Below are 17,659 nucleotides of genomic sequence, written 5' to 3' on the forward strand. Positions count from 1 at the left end.
AGACTGACAACTCTAAATAATTACAAGATATACAGCAACTGGAAAACTCACACATTGCTGGTGGCAGCATAAAATGGTACAACCACTTTGGAAGATTAGCAATCTCTTATAAAGTTAAACTAGCATTCCCCTTTTGAGAATTTACTCAAAAGAAATGAAAACATATGTCCACAAAAAACTTGTACAAGAATATTCACAGAAGCTACATCAAGAATAGCCACAATCTAGAGGAGATGTCCATTGACAGGAGAATGGATAAACAAATTGTGGTATATTTAAACAATGGACTACCACTTGGCAATAAAAAGGAATAAACTACGGCTACAGATAGCACATAAATGAATAAATCTCATAAACATTTTCCTGATGTTTGTGTGAAAGAAGCCTTACACAAAAGAATATGTACTGTATGAATCAATGTATATGAAGTTTAAAAACAGGCCAAACTAATCTGTAACAATTGAAATCAGAACAGTGACTGCCTCTGGTGACCAGGGATGAAAGGGTGGCCACACAGTGGGGATTCACTGGAAAGTGGCATCAGGTTACTTTCAAAAATAATAGATATGTTCTAAATCTTGATTGGGATGTGAGTTACATTTGTAAACATTTGCTAAAATTCATCAAACTATATTAAGATCTGTACCTTTCACTCTATAAAATTATCTATTTATAAAAAAATTAACTGGGTAGTAATATACTCAGCCAGGATTTCTGAAAGGATTCATTTTAGAACCATTCAGTTTTAACAAGGCTTCTTTCTTCATGGCAGGTCTCTGAAATCAAGGTCAGAGATCTAATTCGAACACTAAAAGGCACTTCCAAAAATGTTCCTTAAACAATCTCATCTGCCGTTCAGATATTTCTTTTTTTTGAGACAGAGTCTCGCTCTGTCGCCCAGGCTGGAGTGCAATGGCCGGATCTCAGCTCACTGCAACCTCCGCCTCCCGGGTTTACGCCATTCTCCTGCCTCAGCCTCCTGAGTAGCTGGGACTACAGGCGCCCGCCACCTTGCCCGGCTAATTTTTTGTATTTTTTTTAGTAGAGACGGGGTTTCACCAGGTTAGCCAGGATGGTCTCGATCTCCTGACCTCGTGATCCGCCCGTCTCGGCCTCCCAAAGTGCTGGGATTACAGGCTTGAGCCACCACGCCCGGCCCAGATATTTCTTAAAAATAATTCACCACAATTTTATGTCAATAACATCATGGGGAAACCAATGGTGTCCACAATTCTGGATCAACCCACAATTTACTAGGCACTTACGAAGTGCTTCATAATATTCTACTCTGGGGTCACATGAAAAACTACATTGAGATAAGTTTTAAAAGCAGGAAGAGTTTGAGACCAGCCTGGCCAGCATGGCAAAACGCTGTCTCTACGCTGTCTCTACAAAAATTAGCTGGGTATGACGGTGCACAACTGTAGTCCCAGCTACTCATGAGGCTGAGAGAGGAGAATCGCTTGAACACAGGAGGCGGAGGTTGCAGTGAGCTGAGACTGTGCCACTGCACTCCAGCCTGGGTGACAGACCAATACCCTGTCTCAAAACAAACAAACAAAAAGAATATGAAATATAAACAGGAGTTTGGTGCAAATTTTTAGAAAGCCACAGTAAAGATTTTTATTAATCTTTAGACCCATGTTTTAAAAATAGGGATATTAGCTACCAAAGTTATCAATTCAAATTAAAGAACTGGAAGAAAATATAAAAAATCATTTTCTCTCAGTATATAGATGGAGAATCGAAGGCCAAAGATGAGAAGTGATTTGCCCAAGATCACATGACTAAGCTAGTTACTGGTTACAGGGATGATTAGATTCAGCATTGCACTCCATGACAATGTTCATTGCATAGCATAATACATACAATCCACTGTAAAAAAATTTATCTCCAAAAAAGATGACACTCATGCAACCTTTCAAAATAGTATGAATCAGCAAAATCCCTCAGCAACATCAAGAGAAGAAACAAAATTATAAATAGTTATAATTCTTCTCTATTGACAGTTTCTAATGGTCCATGACAAAATAAAGTAAGGACAATACAGTGAGCACATCATAAAGCTTTATTTCTTCAATGTAAAGAACTTTTTTATTCTGAGATTATGTCCTATTTAATTTTGGTTAAAATGTCCTTTTTTTAAAGAAATTATGGTGACCAGTTTTTGTGTTTTATTTTTAGTGTCCTTACACGGCAAAATGAAAAGGAGGTAATCCTGTATCGATTCTTTGGGAAAAAAAAAATTTTTTTTTTGAGATGGAGTCTCACTCCGTAACCCAGGCTGGAGTGCAGTGGCACGATCTCAGCTCACTGCAAGCTCTGCCTCCCAGGTTCACACCATTCTCCCGCCTCAGCTTCCAGAGTAGTTGGGACTACAGGTGCCCGCCACCACGCCCGGCTTATTTTTTGTGTTTTTAGTAGAGACGGGGTTTCACCGTGTTAGCCAGGATGGTCTCAATCTCCTGACCTCGTGATCCCCCTGCCTTGGCCTCCCAAAGTGCTGGGATTACAGGTGTGAGCCACCGCGCCTGGCCGATTCTTTGAAATTTTAAATATGTGACTGATCTATGAAACCCAAAAGCTGGAAAATCCTGATCTAAGTGCAAACATGAAATTATAATACCATCAAACATTCAGAAACAAAGAATTTCAGTTTGTAGGAAGAGACCATCAAGGTAAATCTGAATGAATCATCTAGCTTTGTAGTATTTCCTTCGAAGAAAGGCAGCCTGAGGTAAAACTACTGTATTGTTTTCAGTTCACTTTGAAATTAAGTGCATTTATTTACCAAATGAAGTTAAACATCCACTCAACACTATGTTTACTGTTTGTCCCTGTAACCCCTTCCCCACAAAATTATCAATTATGTCAGGGCAGAGATCTTTAATTTACTGCTAAATTCTCAATTTATAAGGAAGTATCTGGCACATAGCAGTTTCCCCTAAATATTTATTGAAAGAAGGAATTAAATGCCCACCACCATGCAAAGCACTAGGGACTTGGTACCGGCCACTGGGCTCTGATATAAACAATTACACAAATGTAATGGAACATCTTTAGAATATTTGTGCCAGGAAATAGACCTCATATATTCCTTGTATGCGTAACTATATCAAGAATTTTCAGTGATTAGTTGATTCAGAATTGATAGTTTCACTCAAGGGGCATGCAAATACATTTAATAAAGGGCCATAGGCTGGGCGCAGTGGCTCATGCCTGTATCCCAGCACTATGGGAGGCTGAGGCAGGCAGATCACGAGGTCAAGAGATCCAGACCATCCTGGCCAACATGGTGAGACCCCGTCTCTACTAATATTATTATTATGTAGGAGCAGGATATTAGTGCAACTTAGCAGAGTAGGTGTTGTTATTACTTGTCTTCAACATCACAGTAACATACAAAAAAAGCTTCTAAGCTCCTCCACTGCAAGAATAACACAAGTTCCAGTGAACAAAGCTACAATTCTGCCATGTTGCCAGGGGCATGTAAGCTTCCTACTTCCTAACTCATCTGACATCAAGGTTACTTAACACCTTCTAAGGCAGTAATAACAAGCAAGTATTTTATTAATGCCATTTCCTCCAATCTTGGAAAATAAAATTAATTTACTTTTCTTTTTGCATAAAATTCCTTTCTAAACATAAAAGAACTAAATATAAATCCCATACGATTGTTTGATGTAACTACAAAGTCAAAACCAATAAAAACCCATTGAAAAATAACCTGGAAAAGCATTGCCAATAAATATATCATTGATACATAAGGAGTTCAACTGAACTGAGCAGACTAAAATAGTAAATATACCTTTTCCTCTATGAAATTAGTACAGTTTTAAAAATGAATAATGATAAAGTTTGTGAGAATACAGTGTTATTTGCATGTGTTGGAAAAATGCATTTTTAAAAACTGGTAATATATAGATTGAGAACCTTCTGAAGAACATTCATGCTGTTTAGCTCTATCATTCTATCCCTGAAAAAATAATCTGAAATATGGTCAATGCTTGAGACAAAAAATATTCGTGCAACACTATTATCATGACAAAAATGTAAAAACAAATTAAATGCATATTAAGAATTTCTGTACATAATTGAATGTAATGAGGACATTTTAAAAAATGCCCAAGGCTTGGCACAGTGTCCCCTACCTGCAATCCCAGCACTTTGGGAGGCCAAGGCAAGAGGATTGATTCCTTGAGTTCAGGAGTTCGAGACCAGCCTGGCCAACATAGTGAGCCCTCACCTCTACAAAAAATATAAAAATTAGCTGGGCCTGGTGGCACATGCCTGAGTCCCAGCTACCAGGGAGGCTGAGGTAGAAGGATGGCTTGAGCCCAGGGGGTGGAGGTTGCAGTGAGCCAAAACAAACATGCCACTGCACTCCAGTCTGGGTGACAAAGTGAGACCTTGCCTTAACAACAACAACAACAAAAAATGCCTGGAACAAGTTTTTAAGAATAAAGGAAAATGCTTATGATATACTACCAGGTTATAAAAGGGAGAATGTAAATTACACATATCAACCACAATCAATTATGTTAAAAATGCAAACAAATAGAAAAAAAGAAACAAAAATGTTATTAGTGATTCTAATTGAACAGTAGAATAATACTTTTATTTTCCTTTTATACATTACCATATTTTCTAAATTTTCCACAGTGTCCTTTTAAAAAATTGTTAATTTAATTAGAGGCTATATAAATAGGGGCTTTGTACTTACTAAACTTGAGGCCCACTTTCCTTATCTACAAGTGGGACAAGAATTCTTCCCTTTCAAGGTTATTGTTAAAATTAACGTAGAACCTGACATATCAGTTGACATGTAGTCATTATTATACTAAAGTCAAATTAAAGAATATAGTGTCTTTAATGTGAACATAGAGATGTTTTCCCCTCTAGCAAGTGGTTCTAAACAACTGCCCTTTGACGTTGTGTAATAATTCAAAATGTTTTTCAGTCTCTCCCACCCCCAGTACCATGCTATAACTTATTTCCTCTACTTGCTTGCCCATCCCTTCTACATGCAGAGAGATTAGAAATCAGGCAGTCTAGAGGCTTGTCGACTCACAAACATGGGTTGTTTGGCCCACGCACTGATGCAATATTTGAGTAAATAGCCAAAGGGTAAAATTCAGGAGACTTAATATAAAAATCCAGATTTCCAGCTTTGGAAAAATAGTAAGACTTGCTGTTGTCAAATGATATGTGCTCTTTAGATGCCCACAGTTCTCACTTCTCCCTAATGACTCCCAGGCACTGACAGTGAAGGTCAGCTGCCATATATCATGACACCAGGGCTGTCTTATTTTACTCTGGTTAATTCTCTGTTCAGCCTTATTTGATTTATGATCCATTACCTACCTGTATCAGTCAGGGTCCTTTCATGAAAGAGAAAGCATAAAGTAATTTGAAGAGAGAAAGTTTAACATAAAGAATACCTACAAAAGGAACCTGGGCATGGTGGCTCATACCTGTAATCCCAGCACTTTGGGAGGCCAAGGTGGGTGGATCAACTGAGGTCAGGAGTTTGAGACCAGCCTGACCAACATGGCGAAACTCTGTCTCTACTAACAATACAAAAATTAGCCGGGCGTGGTGGTGGGCAGCCGTAATCTCAGCTACTCGGGAGGCTGAGGCAGGAGAATTGCTTGAACCCAGAGACAAAGGTCGTGGTGAGCCAAGATTGTACCACCACACTCCAGCCTGGGCAACAGAGCAAGACTCCATCTCAAAAAAAGAAAGAAAGAAAAGAAAAGGAAAGAAAGGAAAGAAAGAAAAAAAGAATACCTATGAAAGCATAAAAGGGGACTAGAATTATGAGGAACTGACTAAAAGAGAACCATACAGAATATAATAGCAGGGCAGGGCATGGTGGCTCACGCCTGTAATCCCAGCACTTTGGGAGGCCAAGGCAGATGGATCACCTGAGGTCGGGAGTTCAAGACTAGCCTGACCAACACGGAAAAACCCTGTCTCTACTAAAAATACAAAATTAGCCAGGTATAGTGGCAGGCACCTGTAATCCCAGCTACTTGGGAAGCTGAGGCAGGAGAATCGCTTGAACCTGGGAGGCGAAAGTTGTGGTGAGCCAAGATCACACTATTACACTCCAGCCTGGGCAACAAGAGCGAAACTCCATCTCCCCCACAAAAAAAAGAATATAATAGCAGATATATGGGGCAGCTACTATCCTAGCACTGAGATAAGAGTGCTCAAAGAAGAGGCCCCGCAAAGGCTGAGATCCAAACTCTGCTGAAGAGGGGATGGGTGGGGCTCTGCGAATGGCAGAGAAGTTTCTGTAGTACCGTGCTGGTGGAACCTGCTGGAAATCTGTACTCGAGGTTTTGGGAAAAGTGTTTATGGGAAAGTGGCTCACCAGCAAGACTATAAAACTGCCCAAGGGGAGTGCCAGGGGAAACTACCAACTGCTGTGTGCGTGAGGACTGTGTGTGCAGCAGGAGCCTGGGGCTGGAGAAGCCTTTGGTGGTGCAGGAGCTGGGTCTCAGGGAAGTCTGGCTAGATGCTGGGAAAGCCACAGTCACATGTGTTGCAGGAACCTGTGCTGAAGAAGCTGGGTGCATCGCAGGAACTGGACACGGGGGAGGGTGTCTGTGCTACAGGAATTGGTGCCGGGCAAGTGTGGCAGAACTAAGAAAGAAAACCACTTCCACTTACAATTTCTCTCCAGCACCCCTTGCAGACAAAGCATAACATTGTGCCAGCTGGTAGAGGAAAAATATTTACGGGGCCCAGATGTGTTTTTGCAGAGTCAGTGAAGACTGAATTTAAAGCTGAGAGGAAATAAATTGATAACTGGCCCACCAGCCTACCAGAATTACATAAAAAAGATACACAGGAGCCAAATGAGAACCAGGAACAGTAGAGAGCAAACAAAATGCTTGTTCTTCAGGCTATTTGGCTAATCAGAGACTTTGCTGGTCCTTTAGATTAATGTGGCTTCTGGATGGCCAAGTTCTACACAAGGGAGGTGCTACCAAAATTCTTCTCCTTCATTATCATTATAGTAACATTTATTAAGTACTTACTATGTCAGGCATTTCTATTACAGTCACTTTACATATATTAGCTCATTCATCCTCAAAACAATCTTATGAGGTAGGTACTTCTATTGTCTCCACTTTAAAGGAAACAGAGACATAGAAAGTTCAATTTGCCCAGGTTTATACAGCCAGTAATGGCAGAGTCATAATCTGAACCTATGTAGTCTGGCTCCAGAATATATAATCTTTTTTTTTTTTTTTTTTGAGACATAGAGTCTCGCTCTGTTGCCCAGGCTGGAGTGCAGTGGTGCAATCATGGCTCACTGCAACCTCCGCCTCCCAGGTTCAAGTGATTCTCCTGCCTCAGCCTCCCAAGTAGCTAGGACTACAGGCATGTGCCATCACATTCAGCTAATTTTTGTATTTTTAGTAAATACGAGGTTTCAACATGTTAGCCAGGATGGTCTTGATCTCCTGACCTCATGATCTGCCCACTTTGGCCTCCCAAAGTGCTGGGATTACAGGCGTGAGCCACTGCCCCCGGCCCAGAATATATAATCTTAAACACTACGCTAAATTGCTCCTCTACAAGACATACTTAATTGTTCAGTTTTTGGCTTTTAGGATCTGTCTTCTTTCCCCAATTTGTCTCTGTCAAATGCATAAAGAATTAATGAAAGGAGTATACAACAAGGTGCAGGAGCTAGGGTACAATGTTTTGGTTAATAGAAAATTAACCTCAGGCTGGGCATGGTAGCTCACATCTGTGATCCCAGCACTCTGGGAGGCCAAGGCAGGTAGATCACCCAAGGTCAGGAGTTCTAGACCAGCCTGGCCAATATGGTGAAACTCTGTCTCTACTAAAAACACAAAAATTAGCTGGGTGTGGTGGCAGGCACCACCCAGCTACTTGGGAGGTTGAAGCAGGAGAACATCTTGAACATGAGAGGGGGAGGTTGCAGTGAGCTGAGATCGTGCCATTGCACTCCAGCCTGGGCAACAAGAGCGAAATTCTGTCTCAAAACAAAAAAAAAAGAAAAAGACGGCCAGGCGCGGTGGCTCAAGCCTGTAATCCCAGCACTTTGGGAGGCCGAGACGGGTGGATCACGAGGTCAGGAGATCGAGACCATCCTGGTCTACACGGTGAAACCCCGTCTCTACTAAAAAATACAAAAAACTAGCCGGGCAAGATGGCGGGCGCCTGTAGTCCCAGCTACTCGGGAGGCTGAGGCAGGAGAATGGTGTAAACCCGGGAGGCGGAGCTTGCAGTGAGCCGAGATCCCGCCACTGCACTCCAGCCTGGGCGACAGAGCTAGACTCCGTCTCAAAAAAAAAAAAAAAGAAAAGAAAAAGACAATTGGCCAGGCGCAGTGGCTCAAGCCTGTAATCCCAACACTTTGGGAGGCCAAGGCAGGCAGACCACCTGAGGTCAGGAGTTTGAGACCAGCCTGACCAACATGGAGAAACCCTGTTTCTACTAAAAATACAAAATTGGTGGGGCGTGGCGGCGCATGCTTGTAATTCCAGCTACTGGGGGCGGGTGGGGGGGGGGGTGGCTGAGGCAGGAGAATCACTTGAACCTGGGAGGCGGAGGTTGCAGTGAACCAAGACTGCACCATTGCACTCCAGCCTGGGCAGCAAGAGCGAAACAGGAAAGGGAAAGGGAAAAGGGAAAAGGGAAAGGAAAAGAATAACCTTAGATAAATACAGAGTTTGCAACAGATAGTTTGATGTAATTATCTATTAGTTACCATCAAGACCTTTTCATTTAAAAATGAATTTCCATATAAGGATTTCCAGGGCTGGGCGTGGTGGCTCACGTCTGTAATCCCGGAACTTTCGGAGCCCGAGGCAGGTGGATCTCAAGATCAGGAGATCTAGATCATCCTGGCTAACATGGTGAAACCTCATCTCTACTAAAAATACAAAACATTAGCTGGTTACGGTGGTGCGCACCTGTAATCCTAGCTACTGGCGAGGCTGAGGCAGGAGAATCGCTTGAACCTGGGAGGGGGAGGTTGCAGTGAGCTGAAATCGTGCCACTACACTCCAGCCTGGGCAACAGAGCAAGACTCCGTCTCAAAAAAAAAAAAAAAAAAAAAAAGAATTTCCAGCCCAACTAATATTTATTTCCATTTTATTTCAATAAAGTTAAAAATTGAGTATTAGTATTCAAGCAGGATTGAGATTTCTATAATTTCATTACAGGTTTTAAGAAATACCAGTACTCATACTTAGTACTACTACTTTTTTTTTTTTTTTGGACAGAGTCTCGTTCTGTTGCCCAGGCTAGAGTGCCATGGTACAATCTCAGCTCACTACAATCTCCGCCTCCAAGGTTCAAGCAATTCTCCTGCCTCAGCCTCCCAAGTAGCTGGGATTACAGGCGTGAGCCACTGTGCCCAGCCAGTACTCGTTACCTGAAATTCCAGACTGGGCTGAAGGGGACCTTGCCATTCAACAAAAGTCTCATCACTAAATTCTTTAATTAGAGGAGAGGTTAAGACTATCATATATAGAAACATTCTTAATCCATTTCAGGTCATCTTCTCTTGAAAAGGATGTCACTTCTTGAACAGCACAATTTATGACTAACCTGTGAAGATGTCAAGTGTGAAACTGATCTTGGATAGTTCACAACGGGAACTAATTCAGATGCCAAATTGTCAGGTGTTAATTTAAAGGGCATCTAAGACATATTAACTTACTTCTTACAGGTTTCAATGGTATTTGGAGATTATTTACCTCTGGAGTCTCAAGTTCTACTCCACTGACTAGGCAGAAAGAATGAGACATACTGTGGAAAGTATGAAAGATGTTCCTAATTTGGGGAGCTAAAGGCATCAATTTAGATAGATCCTATTTTCATTCCTTCTTCACACAGTGTTCATTAGGAAAGGCAACATTTAGTAGTCAAGTGATTGATTTGGCAATAGGAATCAAAATGACTTAGTTCCAAATCACACCTCTACCACAGTCTGTGACCTCTCCAAGCCTGAGCTTGTTCATTTGTAAAGTGAGGTTTAACAGTATCTCATAGTCTTGTCCTGAGGACTAATTAGATAGTGTACATCAGTGCCTGGTACACAGAAAGAGCTCAATAAACATTATTAATATTATTATGCAGATAAGTCTTAATTATGTTTGTCAATATAGTATCCTGGAGAAAACAAAGTTTTTCAGGAAAACAATACTGAATCATATTGTATCCGCATTTTATCTGATCCAAACTTAGTTTTATCAAAGGTCCTTATGAAACAATAATCTGTAGTTCAATCTGAGAAAAGACAAGCTGATGATTTCTTTCCACATATGATAAATTTACTGAGATTGCAAAGTTTAAAATCTTATAATTTACGTTCATTCATCTGAGACAGGGTCTCACTTGTTGCTCAGGTTGGTCTCAAACTCCTGGCCTCAAGCAGTTTTCCAACTTCAGCCTCCTAAAGCACTGGAATTACAGGTATAAGCCACTACGCCTGGCCCAAATCTTAGAATTTACAAATGAAACTCCAAACAGGTATAAAATCTCTTGTATTACCATAAGAGGGTAAGAGCAATGTACCAGACAACACAAAAGTCCTTAAAAATGTAACTTTGCTAAATCTACATCAAAGAGAACCTATTGTAGAGGCAGAAGCATACTGAACAAATTTGTTCTTCAGACACAATAAACCTTTGATTTGAGGGTAACTCAAACCCCTAGAGAGACTTATTATGAATGAGTCAGTTATTATAATCAGACACTGATATGGCTTGGTTGGGTCCCCACCCAAATCTCATCTTGAGTTGCAGTTCCCATGTGAGGGACCTGGTGGGAGGTAATTCAATCATGGGGATGGTTACCCTCACGCTGTTCTTGTGATAGTGAGTTCTCATGAGAGCTGACGGTTTTATAAGGGGCTTTCCCTATTTTGCTCAGTACTTCTCCATCCTGCCACCCCATGAAGAAGGATGTGTTTGCCTCCTCTTCTGCCATGATTGTAAGTTTCCTTAGGCCTCCCCAGCTATGCTGAATTGTGAGTCAATTAAACTTCTTTCCTTTATAAATTACCCAGTCTCAGGTACGTCTTTATTAGCAGTACGAAAATGGACTAATACAGACACAAAACTTTAAAACATGAAAGAACAAAACAAAGCTTAAAATGAGAGTAAATATAATGAAGAAAAGAAAGTTAAATACTAAGAAAAATACTATAAAGCAGGGAGGGTAGAGGAAAAGCTCTGGCCTCTCCAAATAGAATGGTAAATAGTAATGCAAACCAAACCCCAAAATAAGACCTTCGGATTCCAAAAACATCGCCGAGAAGTTTCCATGACTGAGAAGGGGAGGAGGGGGAGGAGCTTTACCATTATTAAGTCTGTTTCCAAATAAAAGGTTTAACAATTATAAATTAGAACAAAGTTATAAAAATGAAAATCTTTAAAAGTTTTTCTAATCAGTATTGAGAATCTGCCTCAACATTTTTGAAAGTTTTTATTATGTTCTAGACATAGTGTTAAGCCTGTGCTTATATTATTTCAACCTCACAACAATTCTAGAAGGTCATTTAACAGAAGAGACTTGGATTTTAATAGCTTGTTCAAGTAGTAACACTGATTCTGAACGATACTCTCAGACAGTCCCTTTTGAAATTAGCGCATTATTAATCATATTCAACTGTAAAATCACCCTAAGAATAGCACTACTTTCATCTGCCAACTTATGGATTTATGCTGTTGGTTATTTTAGGGAGTAGGTCTCCCTATGTTGCCAGTGGCTATTCACAGGCACACTCATAGCTCACTGCAACCCTGAACTCTTGGGCTCAAGTGATCCTTCCACATCAGCATTTGGAGTAGCTGGGACTAACTGGTGTGTGCCACTACACTCACCTTTGCTAGGTTTTTTTTGTTTGTTTGTTTTTTTGAGAGGGAGTTTCGCTCTTGCCGCCCAGGTTGGAGTGCAATGGCACAATCTTGGTTCACTGCAACCTCCGCCCTCCCAGGTTCAAATGATTCTCCTGCCTCAGCCTCCCAAGTAGCTGGGATTACAGGCATATGTCACCATGCCCAACTAATTTTGCATTTTCAGTAGAGACGGGGTTTCTCTGTGTTGGTCAGGCTGGTCTCGAACTCCCGATCTCAGGTGATTCGCCTGCCTCGGCCTCCTAAAGTGCTGGGATTACACGCGTGAGCCACTATGCCTGGCCTGCTTTACTGTTTTAATACATGAAAAGTGTGGCATTATAACTCAAACTGGACTGCAATAAGAAAAGTATGGAAACTGAGATAAAGCCTTCAGAATTTTTTTTTTTTTTTTTTTTTGAGACGGAGTCTCGCTCTGTCACCCAGGCTGGAGTGCTGTGGCCGGATCTCAGCTCACTGCAAGCTCCGCCTCCCGGGTTCACGCCATTCTCCTGCCTCAGCCTCCCGGGTAGCTGGGACTACAGGCGCCGCTACGTCGCCCGGCTAGTTTTTTGTAGTTTTTAGTAGAGACGGGGTTTCACCGTGTTAGCCAGGATGGTCTTGATCTCCTGACCTCGTGATCCGCCCGTCTCGGCCTCCCAAAGTGCTGGGATTACAGGCCTGAGCCACCGCGCCCGGCCGCCTTCAGAAATTTTTAGAGCAATATGATTATTACAATTATAGTAGTAATTTTTTATCTGTTGAATTGAACAACAATACATTTGGGCTTGTATTCTCTGCCTTTTTTTACTTCATTTTCCTACTATTTTATTTTTATAAGTGTATTGGTATGGATTGAAATAAAAATTAAAAACAAAAACTGATCCTTTACCAGGCAGTTTGAGGAATACTGCTGTAGAGCTCCGAGCCAAAAACAGCTTGCTCTCTGTTACCAGCTCTGTGACAAAGAGGAGACATACTCAGGTGAGTAACAACCCTCAGACAAGCAATCTGAAATTCCACTTGGGCCATCTGTTTTTGTATCAGCTCCATTTATCAACTGGAGCAGCACCCAGTTTATAGTAGGTAATATAGGCTCTCAACCTACTTATGTAACATTGTTATTTAGAGCAAAAGAAAACTACTCATTAGCAATTCAATTGAAAAAACATAAGACAGTGTTAACTGTAAACCAGTGTGTCTCACTCCCTTACCAAACAGGACTTAATTTGTATAAAGCATGCTTTGGCCTCCCTTGTTTTTTTTTTTTTATTCTTTTTTTTTAAATTTTTTTCTGAGATGAAGTTTCGCTCTTGTTCCCCAGGCTGGAGTGCAATGGCGGGATCTCGGCTCACTACAACCTCCGCCTCCTGGGTTCAAGCAATTCTCCTGCCTCAGCCTCCTAGGATTACAGGCGCGTGCCACCACACTCAGCTAATTTTTGTATTTTTAGTAGAGACGGGGTTTCGCCATGTTGGCCAGGCTGGTCTCGAACTCCTGACCTCAAGTGATCTGCTTGCCTCAGCCTCCCAAAGTGCTGGGATTACAGGCGTGAGCTACTGCACCTGGCTGGCCTCCTTTAAAAGTTAAAAGTGTTTCTCTTTCCCATATACTGAAAAAATTAACATCCTGATTATCATAGTTACTTACAATTGCATTTGAGAATCAGATTTTTTTCCCTTTGTTTTATAAATTTTTAAGGCATGAAGGTACAGTTGCCAGGTCAAAGTGCAAGGAAGAAGGCCACAAAAGTATCAAGAAAGGTAGTTTTGGGGTGAAGAGAAACTGACAGAGAAATCAATGTCACATAAACCTCTTGGTGGTCACATCTGGCAGGTAGACCGACCCCACCACTACTGCAATTTCAGACTACCTGATTTTAACTTGTTTTTAAATACTAATCTTGCCATAATTGATCATCTGACTTTTATTCCTGTTCTGAGAAATTCTTAAGAAAAAGTACGGAATGAGAAAGCAGCAGCAAGATTAAAAACATGAATAAAAAGCATATCTTTTCACGTAAATCAAGCTTGTCCAACTCATGGCTCGTGGGCCGCAGGCAACCCAGCAGCGCTTTGAATGAAGCCTTACAACAATTCATACACTTTTTTAAAACATTATGAAGGTTTTTTGCATTTTTTTTTTTTTAAGCTCATCAGCTCTCTTAGTGTTCGTGTATTTTGTATGTGGTTTGAGATAATTCTTCTTCTGGGTGGCCCAGGGAAGCCAAAAGATTGGACATCCCTGATGTAAATGAAAGTGAACTGTAAAATAATAATAATAGTCTCTAAGAAAGCCAGACTTCCTTAAAAAGGCAAGTCGTTTATCCAGTGTAGGAGTTTGGGGAATTATTTTCTAAGGAAAGAAATTGTGCTTTCCAGTCCCCCATGAATGAAATTTACTTTTACAAATTTACCATCTCACTAGTTTCATTATAACATTGGTCCATCATAACGGCATATTTTACCTAGAAAAAATATTTAGTTTCTAGGAGACAGAAATCCTAGCTGAATTCTAAGATGTCTTTAAGTTATACATAACTTTCATTTTTTATTCTAATAGCTCAAAATGCATTGCATCTACTCTAATAATAAACATATTATGAATGCTGATTTACAGCATTTTAAGACCTACAGCTGGAAAAGACCACTTGACCGTCAATTTAAGAAAGCCACAAATGACATGACATACTAATTATATTATAATGACCCAGTTAATAACACCACTCCTGTAAACATTTCCTTCCAGTGAAAAAGGAAATAGTATATATCTGCATATTGCAATAATCATTCAAAGAAGTTTGAAAAAATACTGAAATTGGTAAAGTTATAAGCATTTTATAGAAATAAAAAGTTTTACTGGTTGCTTATCAGAATTATAATTATTCATAAATATTACTTCAATAAGTTTAAAAATATACAAACCAGCCAAATCTCACACGTCGGCCCTACTATTGTCAGTTCAATTCTAATATAATTATAAGAAAATACGGTAATGTCAAAGGAAACACAGCAGGTTCACAAAGTACTGGGCAGGTAGGTAACCCAAATAAGTGAAACAGGCTTCAAGGGCAAGGAGGACTGTGCCTAACAGCTGCTACTCAGCCCGACCCAACCTTTGCCTTGAGGAGATACTGGTAAAGAAGAACAATAATAAACTTTCTGCTAATGGAATAGCCTGCAGGCTGCATTCTGCACACAGGCTACCATGTATATGTACCTTGTATCTCTGCCAAAATGCTTAGTGGCTATGAACTGGTCTGAGTTAGAAAAGCTAGACTGAAAAAATACCTCTCTTCTGATTCTAATAAACTTCATGAACCTATCCAGTTTCTGTTTCCTCATCTAGGTCAATGACTTTTCTTTTCTTTTCTTTTTTCTTTCTTTCTTTTTTTTTTTTTTTTAAGAGAAGGAGTCTCAATGTTGCCCAGGCCAACTCCTGGGTTCAAACAATCCTCCCACCTTATCCTCTTGAGTAGCTACGACTATAGGCGCGCACCAACGCACCGAGCTTGAGTTTTTTAAGTGAAGTTAGGTAATGCACATAATTTTTAAAAATGTTATCATTAGATGCTGAGGGGTACAGATTAAAAAGGAAAGAGAAAAAGAGCAGCAACAATTTAAGCCTCTGTTCCATCTGGCTATGGGCTTTACTTTTCCTCAAACTGACAATACCTTGTCCCACCTTCTTTCCCGCCCACAGGCTATTTACACCTGTAATATCTCCTCTTCCTCAGGTTTCTTCAAGGTGTACTTAACATTTCATTTATACTTCTCCTGTCTACTTCAGGCCTCCTTTGAAAGTACTTTCAGGAATGGCATTGAAACTGGGGCCTATTTTACTGCTGAACTCTAGGACAAACTCATGAAATCTTGTAGTAGATTTTCCCCCTAAATCTTTGAACACTGTGCACTTCGTGAATTCTTTATGCCTACCTAAAAGACCTATTGGCATGTTCATTGAACAGTGCTTTCATCTATCCATCTTCCTGGGACCCTCGCTTAATGTTTGTTCAAGGAATGCCAATCAAATTAACGAAAATGTCAAAACATATTAACCAAAAATTAATTGCTAAGCAAATAGATTGAAACAACTTCAGAATATCAATTCCAAGGCTTCCCTTCTTTAAAAGGAAATGTGAGTTAAGAACAATCTAATTTAGTTTTTTCTTACATTCATTCTAGTACAGGCATCCAAAAAACAAAACAAAATAGCTTTCCTCAGAAAGGTGCGTTTGACTCTCTCAAAAAGAAGTTATCATATTGATTTCAGTTCATGAGGACAAATAACTTTCTCCATCTTTTTTTTTCTTTTTTTCTTTTTTTTTTTTTGAGACAGGATCTCACTCTGCTGTCCAGGCTGCAGTGCAGTGGCCCAAACATGGCTCACTGCAGCCTCAACTACCTGGGGTCAAGAGATCCTCCTGCTTCAGCCTCCCAAGTAGCTGCGACCACAGAAGCACACCACCACTTGGGTAATTCTTAAATTTTTGTAGGGACAGGGTCTTGCCACGTTGCCCAGGCTGGTCTAGAACTCCTGGGCCCAAGCGATCCTTCCACCTCAGACTCCCAAAGTGCTGAGATTACAGGCGTGAGCCACCGCGCCTAGCCCTCCATTTATTTTGTTGATAACAATCTGGAACCTTGATTCCATGAAACCTCTGAGAATCAAAAGAAATGTTATGGTGCCATTCTCCAGGTAAACGCACAGAACCTTAAATTTCTGTAAGCGATTCTAGGGAATTGCTTACGGAATACTCCAGGATCTTCCGTGGAAAATCAATCCACCCCAAGTTAAGAATTCCACTGCTAAATATGAGGTTTGTTTCTATTATTGTTACGTATCTTTTTAAAAAGATAGTTTTTCTTAATGAGGCCTTCAGCTTTGAGATTTAACTAGGGAAGCAGCTTCCCTTTGCAACTAAAACTACTACCTCACAGCCATCCTGACAGCTGACAGAAAATTGAGAATTTCTTACCTCTGAGAAATTAACAGCCAAGGGAATGATTCCGGCCACGTAACATCCCACCAACATAGCCAAAGACAGCAGGCTAATGGAGATGAAATCATCCATTCTGCCCTCCTTTATTCACCCACCACCACTAGACAACGAATTTCCAGTGGTTTTAAAAGGTGCTTGGGTTCTTTAAACAGGTGTGGTGGTTCCAAGAGAGTGGGCTTTCCAGTTCTTCAGGCCTCCCCACCAGCAGATGTGTTCACGAGGCACCTTCCTCTTGAACGTACCCGGAAACAGACCCTTGTTGCTGATATTAGCACCAGAGAAAGCTTACAGCAATCTAAGGTCCCAGGCTCTGGGTTCTGAGATGCCAGTCATTAGATTCTCGTGCGTTAACAGAGATGGGAAAAGTCAATGGGGAAAATGTGCGAATGATCGATTTCTTCGATTGTCGGAATGAGGGTGGCACAACGTCTTACGCGGCGGCGGGTGACTCAAGCGAACCTGTTCGTTCCCTAGGCGCCCCTGTCTCTAAGAGGCGGCCCCGAAGGTGATCCGCCCCCCAGGGCAGGAAACCAGCCCACCAGTCCCAGCAAACTCTCCTCTGAGCCTGGGATGAGGAAAGGAGTCCTGCAGGTCTCTAATGATGGGTCCTAGGGGTTCAGCAGCAAAGTTGACACAAAGCTGTCTCTGCCCTATACCCGGTGCTGCCCATGGTACTGCACTCGGCCGGGCCTTGACCCGAAGTCGCCGATACTACAGCTGCCATGGCCGCCAAGTGGCACCTCTTCATTCCATCCAGTTCCGGATT

The 17,659-nt window shown here is 41.1% G+C and overlaps 1 protein-coding gene across 3 annotated transcripts in view; it reads right to left on the reverse strand.

The window, feature by feature from the left end:
• The window catches only part of SLC39A9 (solute carrier family 39 member 9), a 62,157-nt gene extending 44,516 nt beyond the window's left edge, over nt 1–17,641 (reverse strand). Inside the window, exon 1 of one of the 3 annotated variants that reach the window (XR_004057252.1) lies at nt 16,870–17,142. Coding sequence is in view for 2 of the 3 variants with exons in the window: in XM_030930225.1 (XP_030786085.1) it covers nt 16,870–16,965 (96 nt within the window). In the remaining variant the exon portion in view is untranslated. Of the gene's footprint in view, nt 1–16,869 lie in introns of all 3 variants that reach the window. The other 2 variants (XM_030930225.1, XM_010359734.2) reach the window with 2 other exon arrangements.
• Nucleotides 17,642–17,659: the final 18 nt, after the last annotated feature.

This window comes from Rhinopithecus roxellana, chromosome 5 (assembly GCF_007565055.1).
Source record: "Rhinopithecus roxellana isolate Shanxi Qingling chromosome 5, ASM756505v1, whole genome shotgun sequence".
Classification (NCBI taxonomy): Eukaryota; Metazoa; Chordata; class Mammalia; order Primates; family Cercopithecidae; genus Rhinopithecus; species Rhinopithecus roxellana.